General features: G+C 35.9%; 1 protein-coding gene across 2 annotated transcripts in view; it reads left to right on the forward strand.

Annotated features, from left to right (window-relative positions):
* SHPRH (SNF2 histone linker PHD RING helicase) overlaps positions 1-19,872 on the forward strand; it is a 51,018-nt gene extending 31,146 nt beyond the window's left edge. For both annotated transcript variants that reach the window (XM_040554370.1, XM_040554371.1), the window contains exons 26-31: positions 816-1,004; positions 5,951-6,043; positions 6,533-6,619; positions 7,082-7,260; positions 10,539-10,619; positions 11,918-19,872. In XM_040554370.1, the coding sequence (XP_040410304.1) occupies positions 816-1,004; positions 5,951-6,043; positions 6,533-6,619; positions 7,082-7,260; positions 10,539-10,619; positions 11,918-12,014 (726 nt within the window). In that variant the 3' untranslated portion in view covers positions 12,015-19,872. The remainder of the gene's footprint in view (positions 1-815; positions 1,005-5,950; positions 6,044-6,532; positions 6,620-7,081; positions 7,261-10,538; positions 10,620-11,917) is intronic.
* The last annotated feature ends 1,282 nt before the right edge of the window (positions 19,873-21,154 follow it).

The following is a 21,154-nucleotide window of genomic DNA, read 5'->3' on the forward strand; positions in this document are numbered from 1 at the left end:
CTAGTACAGGATAGACTTTGTAGGCACAAAAGGAATTCGTAAAACAATTTTTATGTGAAGGAAGGTCACAGATGAGATGTAGATATTCTAAGCCCTCACAGGAAAAACAATCTCTGCAGCGCAATCTTTTGTTTCTAACACGTTCTGTCAATAGAAGATCAATCTTCTATGTTCAAAATACTTCCTTTTAAAAATCCAAACACGTTGCCTAGGACTCTAGTAGTGTTATGAAAGAAAACGTTCTAATTCATACCTCTTGTAAAGAGGCTGTGGATGCCCCGTTCCCAGAAGTGCTTAAGGTCAGGTTGGGTGGGTCTTTAGACAAATGCTTTTAGTAAAAGACGTACCTGCCTGTGGCGGGGGGGCTGGACTAGATAATCTTTAAAGGTCTCTTCCAACCCAAACTATTCTATGACTCTTTGACTTTTACAGAAGTCTAATACAAACATTTGTGTAATCTTGTTTAAAAATGTTGTAAATGCTCATTCTGTGTACTTAACCTATGCATTACAAATTAGTGTTCATAGAAATGAGACTGTCTTCAAGTTTAGAATTGGGAAAATGCCAAAAAATGGACAATAAATGTAGAGCAATTCTGTGGATTATGAATTACTCTGTGCTGGAAACCTTTGAAATCCAGGCTTTTTAGCAGGTGTAGTGGTAAAAATATTTCTAATATTCTTTATTTTTAAGCTGATTACTTCAATGAAAATAGTGCATCTATGAAGATGTAATTTAACATGTTTAATACACTGGTTTTCCTTTGCATTTATGTGAAACTCATACTGTTTCATTTTTTTCAATTCCCTGCATAGTGGGCAGTGCTGACATGTGGACATTGTTTTTGTAATGAATGTATAGCTATCATCATAGAACAGTACAGTGTCGGCACACGCCGGAGCTCGATTAAATGCGCCATTTGCAGGCAGACAACATCTCATAAAGAAATATCATATGTCTTTACTGCAGAAACTGCAAATCAGGAGGATGATATTCCTGTAAAGGTAAGCTGTGCCTGGGGGAAGGCCTGGTAAACAGATTAAAAATTACACGTTTGTTAAAACTAATGCTATCTTAGGGTGAGAGGGTGGAGTGAGAGCTTCTGCTGAGCTTAAGTTTTGGTGTTTTTTTTTTTGCAAGTGTTTAATACTGGGTAGAAATAAATGTTCTTTGTTTGCAGGTGGATTTTTTTTGTTGTTGTTGTTGAGGTGATGATTTTTCTTTTTGTAGCTAAGGAGACGTGAGGCTTTTTGGAGGCATAGTTTTGATAGCTTTGCTTGAAATGTGTAAAGTTTGAGAAAACTGCCTGTACCATAAGATTGTTACTAATTTAAAGTATTTATATTATCCTAAATCTTCATTGTTAGCCAGAGAATATAAATCCCAATTCTGAACCTAAGATTAGTCATCTGAAATGTTCCTTGAGCTGTTTGGGTACAGTAGATTTTCATTTTGCTTATCTGTGAAATGTCTGGTATACAAACCATAATTAGGGGGGAAAATGCAACTCTAAACATGACTAATGAAAATTAAAAGCCTGGAAAAAGCTATATTAAGAAATAAATTATATTAAAAAGCTATATTAAAGGCTATAGCCTGCAGACTACAGCTGTGCTTCCTTCATCTAACTTGCCCACTAATAAACTAGTGGTTTCACTTTAGGTTCTAACGAGCATATTCAGTAATTTGACCAAAATTTTAGTAATGAATCACAGTAGAGAAACAAAAAGTTTTTATCCCATAATGTATCATTTATCAAAGGCAATGCTTTTCATTGGAAAGTGTTGACCATTAATCAGTTCTATGGAGAAAGGTTTCTCTGGTGCAATATTATGGGGGGACATTCTCTTTTCCCTATGCATATAGCTAATAACATAATTGGAAGGCCACTTTCTTGGAGCTCGTTTCCCATTCTTTTGATCTAATTGTGTGGTGTAAGCTTTTTTCCATGTTTTAGATTAGTTTTCTGGACCGTATACTGCTGGGTACTCTGAAACAACATTGTCACTTTTTTCTTTTTGTTGATTTGGGGTTTTTTTGTGTTTTTGTTTGCAAAACCAAAAGGTAGACTTTGGAAAAACTGCCTCTTGCCTATTTGCATTTTAAACTTGACAGTGTTTGGTCAAAGCTTCATTGACTGGATACCATATACCTACAGAAAATAGGATTATTGAATAAAGAATGACCTTCAGTCTTAAAACAAATGCCTGCATATCTGGGGAATTTCTTTCCCAATATTTTCCGTTGACAGTGTGCAACAGCTCTACTGATGACTGGGAGTTGTATCTTCCACTGTGACTCTCTTCGTTCTTTTTAGCCCGGCTTTCTAAGAAGTTATGGTCTTTTCACTGTGCCATCTTAGACTTCTCCCGTAATTTAGCAACTCATTGGTTAATTTCAAACAGCATGACAGTCTCTCGGGTTTCCATGATAATTCGTTTTCTAGAATACTTATAAAAATAGCCATCCATCTGAAGGATGGCTCAGCTAAATACTGCAGGTTGACTTTCCCCTTTCTACAAAAGATTTTAAAATTCAGGTTTTATTGGGGAAACTATTTGTAACTTGTGTGCATTACTAATGATGTTGATGAGCCTGTAGACACAAACATGTAGGAAATCAGTCATGATTGCATTGTTTTATCTACCTTTCTTGGTAATTGAGAGGTTTTGTTGGGTTAAAATCTGGGGAGGAGGAGGAGATAGTGTATCTCTGGATCTTTAACAGTACTGACATGTAGTACAAGGTATGTCGCACAAATTTGTTCGCACAAATCTGTTGTAATGTTAAAGCAAAAGGCTGTGGTCGTTGAAGCTCTAGAAAAAAATATAGGGTTCTGGATTAAAGTGCAAAGGTAAAAGACTCGTTGGTAATATTTTGATTTAGATGATAATACTGTCTAACTAGAATGTGATTATGGTACAGCTGGACGTAGTAATCATAGTTTTCATTTGGTTAGTGTAGTTAAAAGTAATGAAGTGTGCTAACAAAAACTTCCATGTTATCTGTGCAAATCTCCTTTGAACCATGCATGTATACTAGGGTTGCTGGCCTTTGCGGAAGTCGATGCTATCATATTCAGGCTAGGTATTTTAGCCTTCCTGGACAACTGGAATTATTTCTTGTGAGTAGACGCTTCCTAAATCAAATTATTAGACTTGAAGTAGTTGAGAGCATGTGGCACCAGGGGGAGTAAATGGGCTGTATTTCCGAAGTGCTAATTATAGAAGTTTTAGCAGAGAGCTTAGTAAAGGGTTAGAGATACAATCCTGTTACTAACAAGAAAACTTCAAATGTCTTTTATAAATTACATAAGTAAAGTAGAATAACCAAATTTCTGAAATAAAACACAGAAGGAACAGGTCACCTACTCTCCTGCATAAAGGGCTATAGAGTTCCCTAGAACTCTATGGTGTCTGCATCAGAACTTGAGGTGAAGCAAAAAATGAGTTTCATGTGAATTTTCATCGTGTTTTCAGCAAGGCCCATTCTTATCTCAAAAAAAAAAAGTTTACATTGTAGCTTCAGTGTATTTGCTATCAAAGCAAGCAGGAATATTAAAAATAATAATTTTCGTCTCATTCCTTTAAGGACAATTGTTAACAAAAGATAACTAACTTGCTATGGTTTTTGTAATATCCTGCACTGCAATATGTGAAAATGGTGTGACTTATTCAGAATTTGTATTTTCATCTGAAAGTTCGTCTGCTCTTTTTGGTCTTTTTCAGTATTTGGTTTCTGTTATTTTGTTGGTGTTTTTGTTTTGTGGTGGTGGCTTTGTCTTTTGTTTTGTCATATACATCTTATTTTGTTGTACCAGCACTAGTCACATTAAGTTAATGCCGTAGATGTGAAAGGACTACTGTAAAAGGGAGCATTCTATACTGAGAGAGAGCTTACTGGCATCCCTGTATGTTTTGCTTCTATAAAAGCTTCCAGTGTCTGGTTAGTGTTATAGTGGGCATTGCTAGTCTGTTATCTGAGAAATTGCTTGTTAGAGGGTAGTTTTGATTCTGTGTGCTGTTCCATAATTAATTAGAACTGGCTGGTCTGTTTTTATATTATCTTCTGATATTCAAGAAAATAAAACTTCAAGGTGTGTGGGTAATGGTGGGGTAACTTTTTTTTAAAAGAGACTGGAAACCAAGAACTCATAATAGCCAGGATACTTCTATTAGTTTCAGTTCTCTGTAAATACCGAGAACAAAATTGAATTTTCTTGCGTGCTGTGAAAAAAAAACCTTTGGTCAATTGTTAGCTCAATAATGAGTCAAATGTAGTTTGTCTAATATGGTTTAAGCAGAGGGATGAAGAACTTGGCACACTTGACAGACATCTTGGCAGAAATGACTGAATATTAAGAACTTGGAAAGGTCATTTACAGTTTTAAATAACGTTAAATTAAAATCTAGTTTATTCTGTGTCTGTGAAGAGGGTATAAAATCTCAGGCTTCCAGGGTTTTACACTTGTGAAATATTTTGCCATGAGTGTTCAGAAGGTGGAATCCAACTTCAGATGCTGAGACAAGTAACCCTAACAAAGAAAAGTAGCAGGAAGGAGTGATGCTTGAAGCAGAAGAGTCTCAAGTTTCCTCAGGTTAGACAGGTGCACAGGTTGAACTGGCAGTGCAATTAATGTACTTCATTTTGAATTTATGGATTGGCTTTCCGCAAGAAGTTTTCTTATTGGCAGAGGTTTACATTTGGTCAGTTTGCTTTTTGTTTCTCAATAGATTTGGTATTGTGTGTAAAAATAATTGCTTTGCAAATTGTAAGAGATTCTGTATAGTGTGAATGATCAAGCAGCCTGGCGTTGGCTTCCAACTTGTGCTTAGACTGCTGTCATCCTTCCCCACCAATTCCGCAAGCGGCATAACTTCAGTAAATTTGATCCCTCATTGTGGCAAGCCAACATAGTTAATTCAATGTTCAGAGGACAGGTGCAGACAGAAATAAAACAATATTTGTCCAGCTGAATCTAGTGCAGCTTGAAATTGCTATACATGTAAGAACTAGTAAGCAATTAAATTACGGCTTCTTAAAAAAGCATATTAGGTAAAGTTACTCTAATACAAAGTGCATACTGAAGGAGATAGAGGGAGATACTAAACAACTTTTTTAGAATCCTCTTCATGACTAAAGGGGAAAGAAATGTAAGAATATAGAAACCAAAGTCTACAAGAAGTAGTATTGAGTTCATTAAGCACTGAAATACTTACAAACGCAGAATATGAAGATGTTTTCATTGCAGTGCTGAATCCTTCAAGAATTAATTCAGTTATACTTATCAATTTCTTGATATTTTAAGGTAATTCGCCAGCTTTATAGTAATGAGTGTAAGTTTATCGTTGCCAGAGTGGGAAACAAAAGCAACAGAAATAAGGTTCATGCAGCTTTTTCATTATCGCCTTTGAGGAAGCGTGAAGGGAGGGGAAGTTAAATGTGTGTTTGGAAAATTCTTTAAAGCATGTGATTCTGAGTAAGTTGAACCTCATCAGGCCTAACTGACATATTGAGGTGCAATTGCACTGCTTGGGCTATCCAGTGTGCTGCATCCAGACCTAGGAAGGCATATCTGTAGTCCTTCATTCTTCCATGTACTGCACATTCTGTAATACATCTTTGATCTATAGCAGTGCCTTACATGGGAGATTTAAAAGCAGTTCAGTGCTACTTAACCTGCCCATCCTCCAAGTTCGTAATGTTTGAATCTGTTCCAAGTCTACCTGGGAGGTTGCCATCTGAATAGGTCAAGAGCCTTCAAAATTGAAGCATTATGGTTTTGCTTTTTAAAAAGTATGCAGCTTTATGAAACAATTTGCTGATGTCTTTTTCTAAGATGTGTAAGATAAGTAAGAGTCCTAATATAGCACTGTTTAATAAAACAATTAATTTGGAAGTTGTTGTTTAGTATCCTACTCTACTAATGGTGTTTTTTCCATTTTCGAAGGGGAGTCATTCTACCAAAGTGGAAGCTGTGGTTCGAACGCTGAAGAGAATACAATTTAAAGATCCAGGGGCTAAATCCTTAGTTTTCTCAACGGTATTAATCACCATTTTCTGTTTTGTCTTTGTGTATTGTGTGTTTTCTGTGAGTTTAAAATGGTCATAATATTTACTGGGATTTAGTTTAGCTACCAAAATGTTGAATCATTCTGTACAGCTACTAGATTGTTTTGAGAATTTGTAGGGCAGCTCATGTACCTGAGATACAATAATCCTAGTCAACAGATGTAACAGCTTGTTTTGTTAAGACAAACATCTAGAATTTCTAATGCTCCCATATATCTTTAAATTTAATGCCCATATATTTTTGATAGATTATAAAAACATTTTTTTTTGTGGTGGTTGCCAGTTACTTTTATTCAAGCTGATTTTTTAATTTTCCTATTTAGATTTATGAAATATATGGCTCCTGCCATGCAAATCTTTTTTTAAAACCTGAAATGTTAGTGTTTTGAAAGGCTTTAATATATTGTAGTTGTCATTGCTGTTTGTAATATTGACTTCTATTGTGTTGTTTTTTTTACAGTGGCAAGATGTATTGGACATAATTTCAAAAGCTTTGTATGACAACAATATGACTTTTTCTCAAATCAATGGAATTAGTAAGTTTCAGGTACATGAAAGATATCTTTCTTTAAATTATTTTCAGTTGGGAAATTATAGTTCTTAGAAGTTAATTTGATCCTTTTACTTCATTGCTTCATTTGAGAAACTAAAAGAGCAGCAAATTTGTTTAGCAGAATCTTTGGTCTCTGAATTCTAAAAATCATATTTGCCATAATTTAAAACCTTTGAAGATAAAATAGTACATTCCCTTTTGAGAGAGACATGTTGGCATGTTCGTGCCAATGTTGAAATACTAAGGATGAGACACTAATCAGTGTTGCAAGAAATCCTCGCCTTCCTGATAACCTGTCTGGTACCTGTTTGGTGATGACAGGGCTTGTATCAGTTAGGCTACAGACCGTCAGTATGGGGCCTGGAGTATCTGCTATAATTTCTTGAAAATATGAAGATGTCCCCATGCTCTTTATTCAGGAACTTCTGTCATGCTGCTGTGATGTTTGTCTTTTAGGAAAATCTCTCTGCATTTAAATACGATCCCAAGATCAATATTTTGCTGCTGCCCCTTCATACTGGTTCCAATGGACTAAACATAATCGAAGCGACTCATGTTCTGCTTGTGGAACCCATTCTGAATCCTGCACATGAGCTTCAAGCCATTGGCAGAGTACATCGTATTGGCCAGACAAAGTAAGAGCTCAAATTGCTTTAAGAGGTTTAGATGGTCTTAGAGGTCCAGAGTAGACCTGCATACTGTAATTGGAATAAATCAATTCACTGAACTTCTCAGTTCTGGAGATGAGGCTATTCATAGGGACTGTATTTTTAAAGATGATCACATGAGGAACAGAAACAATAATAATAATGAAAAGCTTGATAAAAGTCCACAACATGTACTTTTGGGAGCTCTTGTTCTATTGGGGTAAGATGCAGAGGCAAACTGCAAATTTAGAAGTTTAGCAAGAGTGTAGGGTCTTGAGTCCAAAATCCTGAAAACCCTTGTTCAGCTGCTGCACTAATTTGTTTGCCTTCAATTCCTTTGTTTTTAACTTTGAAGTTCTACTTCTAGGCATGTCCAGAAATGTCTTAGCTTTGCAGGTTTGAGCAACTCACCATTTATGTCATATGTGGCTAAGTTCAGGCATTGCCTGAACTTAGTTCATCCTAGTTTCCCTGAGAGGCTTATTCTGTCTGGTCATTCCCAGCTCCAGATTACAAGCTGTGTTAAGTCGGGTTTTGTTTTTTTCTCTTCCCTCTTAAAAATGGAAGCTGTTATAGTGGGAATCATTTCACCTGTTAAAATGCAGCCTTCGCGAGGATGTCTGAGGCCAACCTTCTGGCTTCTTCTATTGCCTTGGGAATTGAGTGATTATACCACTTAAGAGAATGCCCTGATCACTCTTAGATTAGAGTCCTGCCCATACTTAACTTAGTTAACAGAGAAACTGAATAAATTCAGAAGAAAAATTCCTGGATACCACATCTGGTTCAAGTACTTGATCTGCAAATGGTTAGAGGGTAGAAGAGTACCAGAGAAAAATAGTCTGTAGACCTTGTCTGTATTTTTAAATAGTATTTAGCAGGCTTTAGCTGCTGCTGAAGACAGAGTACTAGTCTATGTGGACTATGTTCTAACTGTTACATTGATTGCTATTTTTTCAAGTATTTCTCATTTTCTATGGTTAGAAGGGCTCAGAAAGTACATATATGCATATACAATACATATATATAAAGATATATATTTAAAATCTTATAAAAATGTAAAATAACATTGAAAGATTTTCTTTAATGTATTGAAGAAAATCTATGAAAACCATCTGAAAGTTGCAAAAAGTTTGGGGACATGGAAGCAGTGACTTAACTATTCAGTGTTCACGTTTTTGTGGAAGTAGTTTTGCAAACAGCACAAGAAGCAAAAGCTTGGAGAGTGAAGGAGAATCAAAAGAGAATAAATCATAACAAACCATAAATCAAAACAGTTTTTCCCCTGCAGTGTATTCATCTTGATTCTATTGAATTTCTAAGCAGAGATTTTAAGAAATTGTATTGTGATTATACCGTTGAGCTGCCCTGCTCTGTTGGGGTAAAATATTACCTTGTAGTTTGAAAGCAGAGAATATTTTATCACTGCTATAGAACACTTTTCTGTAGCTGCAATGCTTCTTAAAGAGAAAATGTATTTTAAAAGGAAATTATTCTTTATAGAAATACTAATTTGAATTATTCAAATAAATGACTTTCTCTTTTTAGTACTTTACAGTACTAGTCATCTCATGGTAAGTAATTGAGTAATTCGTTAATGTTTAAGAAAAATGCTATGATTTAAGTGGATATTTTGTCTTAAGTAAAACAGGAGGTCATATAGGTTTATCAGAGGAAGATTATTTTGTACAAATAAATTTAGTTCCTTCTCTTTGCATTATTACTTTCCATAAAGTTTTATAGAGAAACTTTCTCCAAAATAGTTTTGCAGTTATTTCTCATGTTAACAGCAGGACATTAGACCAGTTACAGCACACTCCGTAAAGCTGATTAGCTTTTCACAGTTCTTCTTTCACCTCTGAGTATCTCATTTTGAGAGACTGAGTTTCCATATCTTTTGTTTGTGTTTTAGATTTTGAGTAGTACTGAACACTTAACTTTTGGAAAGTTTGTCCTGAATGAATTATATGCAAATATTTCTCCTCAGGTTTCATGTTACTTGAAAAATAATAATGAAAGAACCCTGCGCATGAAGTTAGAAACGTAGTTAAAATCAATTCTGGAGTAATATTCTGGAATAATAATAATGGGGTTTGTGTTTTGGAAATGGAAGCAAAAGGAGAGGGCATGAATGAGCATATATGTGAAAGAATGCATATGGACAGGTGGATATTTGTGTGTGTTAGTAAAGATTTTGAATTAATGGTAAGGATGTAGGAAAGATCAATTGCAAAAGCCTGCATTATAATTTTACTTGATGCTGGCCTAAGAGGTCTGGTAGAAACCTTGCAATAAAAACCAGCAAGAATGTACTATGCTTCATAAAAATCAGACTTCAGCAAACTTTTTTTGAAAAAGAGCTGTATTCAAGTCCAGTGAGCGTAAGGAAGTGTTCTGCTTAGTTTCATGGGTATAACTATTACTAGCTCAGTTGAGTTCTTACTTACTTCTCTCTTTGGCAGGTATACCTTTGCCTATGAATCACAAAGTATTCCCCCAAAATATTCCACTGTGTAATGTTACCTAACAAATTTTCAATTTAATTTCTGAAAAACATCCAATCACTTTCAAGGGTTCATATATTGAAAAATGTTTACATTGAGGAGTTTCTGAATGATTTTTACATCATCTCTGAAACTGACTTTTTTCTGTTTCATTTTCTTATACTCAACATTTCTTTTATCTCACTATAGCTTTTTTTTAAACATAATTTTACAAATGGGGTCTTCATTTTGTTCTGTGCTTACTGACTTTAAGTTTTACTCGTGTTTGAAGTTTTGCATTTACTGACTTTAACATTTTTATACAGTTTTGCCATCTTCAAGAACAATGTTACTAAAACTCTGGGAACGAGTTTATTATCCCTTGCACCAAACTCTGCTTCTTGGACTGACTTGTGATGATGCAGTATAAACATTGTATATAAAGAGTGAGCCAAAATCATTACTTTAAGCCACATGGGAAACTCTCAAGGACTGTTTGTTTGTAATAGGGACACAAAGTAAAACTTTGCCCAGTGTCTGCTTTAGGATTTTAGTTAACACAGCTTATGCTAATTTAGTATGTGATCCAGCCAAGTAGAATTGTGTGATCTTGGAGGCACTAAGCATCCTTAAATGTCAGTGAAAGTTACTAATCACCACCTGCCTTAAAATAGGGGCATTTTTTCAGTCTTAAAATAATCAGTATAAGACAAGTGATCTTGAATTTTTGAGAGTAACAGCATATCTTCTGTTCACTTTTTTCTTTTTTTTGAACACGTTCAGATCTACAATTGTTCATAGATTCCTGATAAAAGCAACAATAGAAGAAAGAATGCAGACTATGCTGAAAACTGTAGATAGAAGGTATGTGCTGAATTTTTTAAACACTTATTGCAATGACACTGAAAAGGAGTTTCTCAGCTGTACTTTTGTTACGATTAGGTACACATATAAAAAAAAAAAAACTTTTCTGCTCTCCTTCAAAGTCTTTCGGTTGAAACAAAGCTTTATAATGTGAAAAATTTCTTTTATGTTGATTACAGTAACTGGAAGATTAAGGTATTTTAATTCTCTGGAGAATATTTTTACATTTTGTATATTTTATTTCAGAAAAGCCCGATTAATGCACTGTGTATTATGATTTGCCGTTTCATTTTACCTATTTCCGTTGCCATAAACACTGATATTAATGGAGTAGTACTAAGTTTGCCACTGAAATGACAGCATGCTCTAAGCAAGCTCTAAGATATGATCTTATTCTTTCTTTCATCATTTTTAAATTCTACAAACCGAGACTTGACACTTCTGTGTCGCACGGGTTGGTTTTGCAGTCAGTGCAAGAGTTGTCAAGATGCCAGCTCGTAAGGTGGTCTGGTCTGCAGACACAGAAAGCAATTTTCACTGGTTCTTTTCCAAAAACTGTAATCACTAAAAGACTAGGACTAGAACTTAAGTGGTATTCGCATTCTTTGTACAGAAAATACAAGAGTTTTGTACCTCTTTAACTGTACTGTATACACATAACAAATCTAGGAAGAAACACTAGTTTAGGAAAATGAGTGACTTTTCTAGCTTTTCTGGTTGTTATAAAAAGAGACTTAAATAACTACAGCCAGAGACTTGCATGTAAATTTTTCACCTTTAGTTTTGAAAGAATAGTTTAATCAGTTTCCATATCTGTTAAGTAGCACTACTTTTGCTTATAAAGTTCAGATAAATATACAGTGATCTAATGAGGGCTAATGTTTTGAAAGTAGCATCAAACCTTATGCTTGGAATCTGAAGCCAATCCCCTAAACATTAACAGGACAAAGTGGGTTATCCCCATAATTATTGAGGTTGGAACTAGGTGATCTGTAAGGTCCCTTCCAACCTAAGCAAGTCTATGATCCTGCGATCCCATGTTATGTTGCCTCTCAAGTGTTTGGTGATCACCATGTTAAGGACAGTAGGTAGACTTAGTATCTTACTGAAATTGTGCATCAGAAGTAGCTGATGAATGTATGCACTTCTCCTAATAGAAAGTGTAACTTTTTTTTTGCTGAGCTCATAGCCCAACATTTATTGGACTCTGAACGATGTGGTGGTCTGTCTTCAGTACATACAGGTTGTTATTTAAGTTGATTCCTTCTCTGATGTCTGCATGCAATTTTTTCCTACAGCCACACAAGCTCTTCCATGAAACAGTCAGAAGCTTCAGTTCTGACAGTGGCAGATTTGGCTGACCTTTTTACAGAGGAAACTGAAGAACTTGAGTAAAAACATTGATTTGACCTCGTGATATCAGAAAGTACCTGATCTAATAAGCACCTGTATATAGTCCACTTGATCTGTCATTCATTTAAATACCATCTAACGTGTCCTTAATAGAGCTATCGGAAATAGAAAAGTCTTCTAATTGTTAACATTTTATTCTGTGGTGACATTCTTAGCAGCACACGTTTCTGATAGCACTGGAGAAAACTTGCACTTTGCACATTAAACAAAAATCTGGATTTTATTTCCAAAGAACATTTGAGCTGGATGTTGAAACTGAGATCTTGAACTGCTGGATTTTTACCATCAGGTTGGATTGGTTAGTGATTCAGTATGAGAGCAAAACTATGTGGGTGGTGGGGTGGGAGAGGGAAGCAGAAAAACACAAATCTACTTTTTTTTTACTGTACAAAGAATTGTTAGGAAGAATGACTGTAAATTAATATTCTTCTAGAAAGGGCTTCTAGGGTTGTTAGCATTTAATGCCAAGCTACTGAATGTCTTACTGGTAACACTTTAATCTTTATTAATCATTTGGATATTTGTATTAGGCTTTTAGATATTCATAAAGACTTGTGTGACAAATTTCGTTGTTAATGCTCACTCACTACAAAATGATAAATTAAATTATGCTTTTTGTATGTGTGTTGGTCTGGAACTCCGTTAAACACTTGAACATAATGTACATGTTTTTCACTTACTATTAAAACCATGACTACTTTAGTGCTTTGTTTAAACAAAAAAAAAAATTGTTACAGATTTTTTTAAAAAAATAATTGGTTAAGCTGCAGATCACTTTATAAACATTCAGTGCTTATGTACACTTTCTCCTCCTGATTTTTTTTGTCTATTTGTCCCTCTCAAAGATGCATCAGTCTAAATATTCAAAATATGAGATTAAGTTAGGCAGTCTAAATGGTAGGTACCTAGTCTAAGTTAGTTAATCAGTGAAGGGGTGAAACTTTTGCAGAATTTTTCATCTTTATGTGTGTGAGAACACTGTACACTATCTCAGCTGACTATAGAAAGAGTTTAGAAAACAAATCTAGGCTGACTTTTAAGATGCTGAAGGTAGGCAAGATAAATTCTAAACCTTTTGGCATAGGTTATGGACACACATTTACTTAACGTCAAGCAAGGTCAGTTACACAGTGTTATGTTTAGAGAATGTGAAAATGTATGCATAAGCAACAGGCTACTTCCTTCAGAGTACAGTATTTACTGTTTTAGCAGACAGTGTTTTTTGTATATTTTAGAAATCTTACTTGAGATTAACTAAAATGAGTCCTTTAAGAAATCTCAGTGTTAGAATTTTTATTCTTATGCCTGCTAAATAGACTTGCCATATAATTCTTGTTTTTCTGTTTTCAAGAACGTTTTATTTAAGTTGCAACTGGTAGCCTTTTGGGTATTAAGCCTATCTGCATGGCAAACAGATTTTCCTTTGCTGACACCAAATGTGAATTGAATTACATGACTAGTATTGCATCAAGAAGTCCGTCTTTGGCATTCTGTTGTCCATCTGGGCCAATTAGATAACTTATTCTAAAGACTATTTCTGTAAATTTACAGACAATGATTCTTTATTTCCTGTATTTGTAATATGTACTAGTCATATTTATATATTTTGTTTTGGGGATCACTGTTTTGCAGATTACAGTTTGCAGCAAGGGAAATTGAGTACATAGTAGACTTTTTTCAATGAGAGTGATCAAACAGTTTGCACAGACTGTGACATCTCCATCCTTGAACGTATTTGGAACTCAAATGACACTGAGCAACCTGATCTAGCTTCAGAGTTGGCCCTACGTTGAGTGGTGTGTTGGACCAGATGACCTCCATGGATCCCTTCCAGCCTAAATTATTCTACAGTGTATTGGAGATCACGCTGTACAGACACTCTAGGAACTTTAAGGGCAGCAACATTCCAGTTTTCTCATCATCCTCAGAGAATTTCAATACTGTACAATGTAATGTGGTGGAACAAGGAGCTTCTGTTCACTGTGAGAAATTATATATCTGTTTAAAAAATGTGGAAGCAAATAATGTTTACATTCATAGCTCCCATTTTAAATAGCTTGTTGTGGGAATAATCATTGTCAGAAGCAAACTGAAAAATATCTGCTGTGAAAGGTTTCCTAAGCTCTGCAAGTTCTTGGCTTGTTTGTATAAAGATGGCTGTTTAAATGTTTATTTACAAAAATGTGGGGTTTGGATTCCAAGCCAAAAGCATAGCTTCTCATCAAGCAATGCGTGAGATGGTTTAGTCCTGACTGTTTTTTAATGCTTACGTAACAGCATGCAATGCCAGAGACCTGATTCTGAGCACTGAGGACTGGCGTGCCAGAACCCAGAGCTCTGGAGGCATAACATTAATACACTTCTTACAGTTGTAAGGTTGAATCATTGGTGTGTATGTAGCCAGAGTCGGTAATAAAATAGTTTGTACTAATTTCACATAATATTAAGTACATAGACTAAATTTAAAGAATAATATTGAAAAAGAAATTGAACTGTAATTTACCACTGTCTGCTATTCTTTGCAGCATTTTGTTTCTTTCAAGTGTTCTTTCAGATGTTTTTAAGACAGCTTGGGAAATGAACTTATTTTTCAGTTAAGGCTGCAGCTTGTACAACTGCAGTGCTTTTCTCTTATTGACTACAGAGTAAGCATGTTTTCATGGTGCTGCGATTTTTGCTCTATCAGAGCGCTCTTAAAAGACAATACCTTAGGTGGAATGATCTTTGTCTTATCTTAATTGTTCTGATATGCCAATAGAAATGGTGTTTTCCACAGAAAGCAGAAGTCTGCAAATACTGACTGCAGTATTTGAGTGGACGCAGTAATGTACTAGCTTCTCATGTGTTCTCCTGTGAAATAATACTGCCAACTTATATTTACATGTCTTTTCCAGTGCAGTCCCTGTAAAATGAGGATCCAGCTGATTCCAAAGAACTCAACACTAACCTTTCATCTCTTTCAGTTCCATAGCTGTAAAATAACTAATGCTTTTTTTTCTCTAGTTGGTGATGATTTCAGGACAGTTTTCTATCCATGTATAAAAGTTCAAAGCCTTGTAAAAGAGAGCTGCCACCTCAGTTAGGCATCTGTAAAAGCTTGATGCAAACAGAAGATCTTAATCTACAGAAAACATCAGTATTGGAAACTCAGGAGTGCATTCCCTCATTGTGTTAAATTGAGCTCCATAAATCTCACTGTGGATGTTTAAGATGAGTTTGTAAGTCAAGGGCCATTTTGCTCTCTAAATCAGTCTATGCCAGGAAGACATTTTCATCTTGATTTGTTAGGTAACTCCCTTGCATGGTAATGACAGTCCGGGATATGCTATAGTTTCATGCAGGCCTAATACTGCAAAAGAGCATTTGCCTCAGTTTTCTCATGCATATTAAAGAATGGATATAGGACTTGATGATGCTTCTTATGAGATGGGTCTTCCAAAAACTCTTTTCTGCCAGTATCTGTAGATATTCAAGTTGTCTGCCAGCAGTGTGTCCTCTACTTTAAAAGTAACTACACTTCAATACAAGTGTGAGTGGGATCCTACAGAAGTTTTTCATTAAAACTATAATTAGACATACTTCCTCCTGTAGGATTCTGTCTGGATTAGTGGGTGAGGACCAGTTGGCAACTTTCTAGCACTGTCTTTTCTGACACAAACAGTGCAATCACTGGAAAGAATACATGCTGTTCTCTTTCCACCCCTTTCTGCAGTCCTTATTGACCATATTACGCTTTCCAGGAGTCTCAATTATTTTAATAGCAACTATTATTTCATCTAGCTACAAATGGAACCTGTTTTTTTTTTTGTAACTTAGACGTACTGCTTAAAATCTACATGATGAGCATGTCTATAGACAGGCTAGTTGCAAAGCTACTGTGCCTATGTTTTTCTTCCTTTTTTGGTTGCCTGAAACAAGTACACTCTTTACAAGGTTATCTGCTATAAGTTACAGGAAATTCATACTGTGAATGAAAAGGAGACCCAAGCAGTCTGTCTGTCTGCATGTCTCCCTCCCTCTGTCTCTCGTGGCTTGCTCAGCTTATTACAAAGAATGTGTTTGGCCAGTGGAAGTAGAGTAGGTGAGTCACAATCCATGAAATGGCTGCAGTAAAACTAGTTTAGTGTGCCAGAGGAAAAGTGAGGGAGGAAAATTAGCCTATTTTTTTTGTTTTTGCAGCTGTAATATGTTTACCCCTATTCACTGATGATTTTGAATTTCATTCTATTAATTTTTGTATTTCTGGTTTTATATTGTACAAATGGCATATAGGAAGGTCTGGTAAACTAATTACTGAACAATCAGTGAGGCTTAAAAGTTTTTAGTTCTAAAGTCTGTAGGTTTTGTATTCATAAACTGAACACGTGAACCACTATCACAAGTCCTGTTGCATCTTCTGTCTTCTCCTCCTCTTCAAAGAAGGACAAAGGTGGGAACTCTTGAGTCATTGCATTACTGATTTCAAGTCAATCAAAAGTAGTCATTTTAAAGAGCACAGTCAGCTGAACTTGCAACTTTCAACTGTAGTTAAGGTACTAAGTCAGCTGGGGAGAAAGTAAACGAAGCAGGGTTTCTAAAAACTAGAATAAACTCTACTTTGAAAATTGAGTGTGGGATTTCTGTAAACCTCTGGCTTCATTTCCTCTTATATACAATATGTCAAGCTTCCAGGTCTTAAATCACAAGTCACTTTGTTTTATGTATTTATTCAACCAAGTGTAAGGTCTGATTGTTTACAGGGTGTTTTAAAATGTAAGTTGTTTGTGTAAGCTGGCTTAGATCTTTTTTTGTCTCTTTTCCTCCCATTTTGTTATGGGGCTAGAGAGTTAGGATTCACACTGTGTCACTGTGTGTTTGCCCTTTGTGTGCTAACAGGCCACCATCATTTGTTGAAGAACTGTCAATGAATCTAGGGTTTCTTGTGACTATTACTAGGTAAAGGAAGAAAATCTAGACTGCTGTTCTTGTTACCCTGCTGGTGGTTTGTCCTGTCACTCTCTGAGCATAAGGCAATAGCACTTAAACACCAAGGTGTGTTCAGCCATCTTTAATGGCTTGTTCTGCACTAATAGAGCATACATATATTCATATACATATTCAGCGTGTGGTCTTGGATAATCAAATGTTTGCTATCAAAATTGTGCATCAGTACAGAGCCATTACTATGCTTATAAAAATCAGCTTTGGGTTAAGTCAATAAGATAGAGAACAAAGATTAAAGAAAACAGGAAAAAGGCATTATATTTGACATATTTATTGCATGTTCGCCAACTGTGAAATTTTTCGTTTTCTTTCTCTCCCCTCCATGTGAGTGGGCTTTTTTATTCTATGCTGTAGGCTTTGAAGAACAAATGATGGAGGAATAGAGGGCATATTTGACTGACCACCCACCTTTATGTCATCAAACTGGAGATTTACTTAGGCAGTGTGAAAGCCAACTTAAGTCATCCTAGGGTGATTTACTTTAATTTTAATTTATTTAATTTCCAAATGCTACATACTATGTTGAGCTGTGGAGCCATAGTTTCTGGGACTGCCTCTTCTATCGTCCCTTTAGAAACCCAGATACTGCAACAGGAAATCTTGGTTGCAAAAAGTTTCTGATCTGTTCTTAAACAGTGGCCAATTCCTGATCACAAAAGATTTGTATAGGCAACTGACAGTCATTCTAATTCTTCCTTCTCCTATGTAAAATAGTGCAAGTTTATGTTACAAATGTGTATGTAACACCTGCAAGTAGAAGTATTAATTTCTGTTCCAGCTTCTCCCAGCGTGCTGGAAAGTAAACTAAAGTAGTAGAGGTGCAAAGCTAACAGCTCCTCCCTGCACTGTTTGATATGGGACTTTTTTTTATATGCGCTCTATTTGCAGCAAATATATGTAAATGTGACATAAGACCTTGCGAAGCACACTGCCATTCTCCTAGAAGCATGCCCCCTTCGTAGCACTATCCTTATCCTTAAAATACTACCAAGAGCATGCTGTGTCTGATCCATGCTGGAAGTGGACCAGCAGCTAAGAAAGCACATGCATGTGTTGTCTCTCTTCTAGGAAGTCTTAGTAAAGCAATATATAACTTTGTGGAAATGATTATACTGTAGTAACTGCTGCCATCATTGTTAGATTTTGAAATCAGATCTGATGAAAAGACATTGTCATATAGCTCCTCTTACAGAGGTGAAAAGCTCAGAGCATTTCATCACCAGGCAGAAAAGAGATGGAGGGAGTACATGCGAGTCCTGGCAATCCTTTCATACCTGCTGCTACTGATGTATCTGCTGCTGTGGGGCAAGACTGGATGGAGCTGGGGGGAACAAGGGCTTGGGAGAGAGAACTTTTTGAGGAATAGTTGGTAAAAACCTCCCCCGAGTGCCCTTCTACTGTTCTTCCTGTGGGAGGAATGAGTCACTGATATGAGCAGTGAATAAACAAAGGGTGACAGATCATAAATGTAACTTATTCACTGGAGCTCAACATTCATCTAATGCAGTGGCATGTTTCTGTGTGTTCATGGTTTGAGATTATAGCTGTTTTCCTGCTGAAATCTTGGGATATGAATATAGAGGGACTTGCAGTAGTTGAACGAGCAGGAATATTGAAAAGTTTTGCCCGTAATACATGCCTTAACGTGCACCTAAGAGAAGTTGTAGGACTCTATAGCCAAACTTATGCTGTGGATTTGTGAAGGATAACACAAATATCAAATGGTTAAAACTGAAATAATGCAAATGTATAGAGCCCCTGAAACAAACTGTCAAGTTCTGCTTAATAAAGGAAAGGTAATTAATCACTTCTGCTGTAAATGCACGAGTGTCTCTGATGGGACAAGACAGTGGACTTTGTAATTGCCACTCTTGGGAAATTTTGCAACCAGTGATCTCCCATGTCAGCAGAGGCACAGAAGGCCATAAGCCTACAACAGTCCCATTGGGCAGGGAAGCAGGGTGGCCAGGTCTTGCCGAAGGTCTAAACCTGCTGTGTCAGAAGAGGGCTGTGCCCAAAATATTTGGGGGGGAATCTTTCTTCTTTGTGTACCTTGATCATCAGGCATCTTGTAAGCATAGTTTTCCTGTAAATCTACAAATCTAAATTTTCTACAGTTTTTAATACATCCTTCATTTGTTAGCAGGCTGCCACTATTGAAAAGGACTTTCTGCTCTCTCTGTGGAGCACGTATTTCTTTTTTGTTACTCATTCTTAACAAAGGTGGGTGCCTCTGAGTCATTTATAGCTCTCATTAAAAGCCTCTGTAGTATGATGCAAGGACATAAACCATCAAAGGGTGGACACAGTGGATGAAGTGAGAGGGGCTCTTCTCCTGCCTAATGAAGGACATGCTATGCTGCTGCTACAGCACAAGAGAAAAACGAACAAGTAAGGGTGGGTCCTGTCCTGGGGGATCAATTCTAAAATAGGTAGAAAAGGCTTTCCAAGTAGGCTTGGTCTCCACTGACTTGGCATGTTAGGAATCCTATTGTTGGGTGCAGGATGCCATTTGGTAATCTTTTTTTTGAAACACTTGTTTCTGTGGAGAAGTTTTAGAACGGGAAACCGTGACCTTGCACTTAATGTCTTGAGGGATTCTTTCACTTTCTACTGAAAACAATAACAAAAAAAACTTGTACTCCCACCAAAGAAAGCAGTTGGAAGGGCAAAGATATAGAGTGGTCTTCAAAGATATCCTAGCTTTGAACCACAGAGGGAAGTTTGCTGGGTGTGCTTTGCAGCACGTTGTTTGCTGGCTGCCTCCATGCTGATGTCTTTAATTTCAGCAGATGATGCTGACATGGTAGAGGGTGAGTTGTGTATTTTTCTTGAAGAAAATACCATCATTGGTTATTTAAAAAAAAAAAAAAAAAAAGGGTATTTCCAAGGAGGAACTTTAGTAATACAGAAACCCTTAAAGCCAACTACTTAACTGCTGGTGTAGTTGTCAGCTCTAAAACTTTATCTTAAATCGGAATCTGTTATAGCTATGTAATGGTAGAACATACTGATGTACAGTGGGATGTGGAACAAATTTTCTTTCATAACCTTCCTCTGAGTGCTTTTTTTAAAACTATCAATTTCTTCTTGCTTGTAAAAGAATAGCTGGAGTCTTTGTAATGTTTTAAACTTCAATAGGAACAGTTTTTAAAATGCAATGATCAGTTGCCTTAGTGTCAGCTGTGCAAGTTCCTCATTTATTCATGTTATGATTTGATCACTATGTTAATGCTAAATTAATCATTTGTTTGCAAACTAATTCTCAGATATTTAAATTACATTTTTTTGTGTGTTAAGTAATTTTAGTCATCAAATTACTGAAGTAAAACTACTTTTTGATAAAATATTTTCTATGTAAATACATGGTATGAAACATTTTGTCAGGAATTTACAAACAATTTTATAGCTGATAATTTAGTTACAGATTTCAGTGTGGAAACAGAATAATTATTCTATTAATACATTAGTGAAACTCATCAACTTATACAGTGTCAAGAAACAACCCATGAGAGTGAAAACAGCGGTTTTCAATCATGTTCCAAAACTGAACTTCCTAGATGATGTCAAGAAAGATTGTTTTGATTACCTGACCTGTTTTCTTGCATCATACAGATTGCGTCACTAAGTGAAATAATTTATCTACAAAGTAGCAAAACTAAATTTTTATTTGAAAATTACCAGTGGTGGGTAAAGGTAGGGCTTAATCTTCCCTTTGTCTCCGAATAACTTTGCATTCCTGTTGATAGCTTCTGTTTTGCATTCTTTATTTGTTTTCAGAATTACATCACATTGTCACTTAAGGTTTGCAGCTATTTCAGAGTCTTTGTGAACACAATTTTTCGGTCTTACTCTCCTGAATAATACCGACTGTTGTAATGTTTATTAAATAACCTTTTTATCTTTCTGGTTTGTGGAAAAGTAGGTGGTGTCTCTTCTGAGAGAAAAGTTCTTAATAATTTGTGTTCCTATTAGTTTTCCTCAGCATGTCACTGAGTTGTCTGGTAGATGTTGCTCATTAAATAGTATCAATTAGTGGGAATGCTCTGCATATATTACTCACTTGTTACTCAAAACGACAATTATAGTATGTGTAGAAGCCTAGGAGTCTATAATTATTATTTTTTTCAGTGTGGGTG

The sequence above is a fragment of the Cygnus olor genome, chromosome 3, assembly GCF_009769625.2.
Source record: "Cygnus olor isolate bCygOlo1 chromosome 3, bCygOlo1.pri.v2, whole genome shotgun sequence".
NCBI classification, from domain to species: Eukaryota; Metazoa; Chordata; class Aves; order Anseriformes; family Anatidae; genus Cygnus; species Cygnus olor.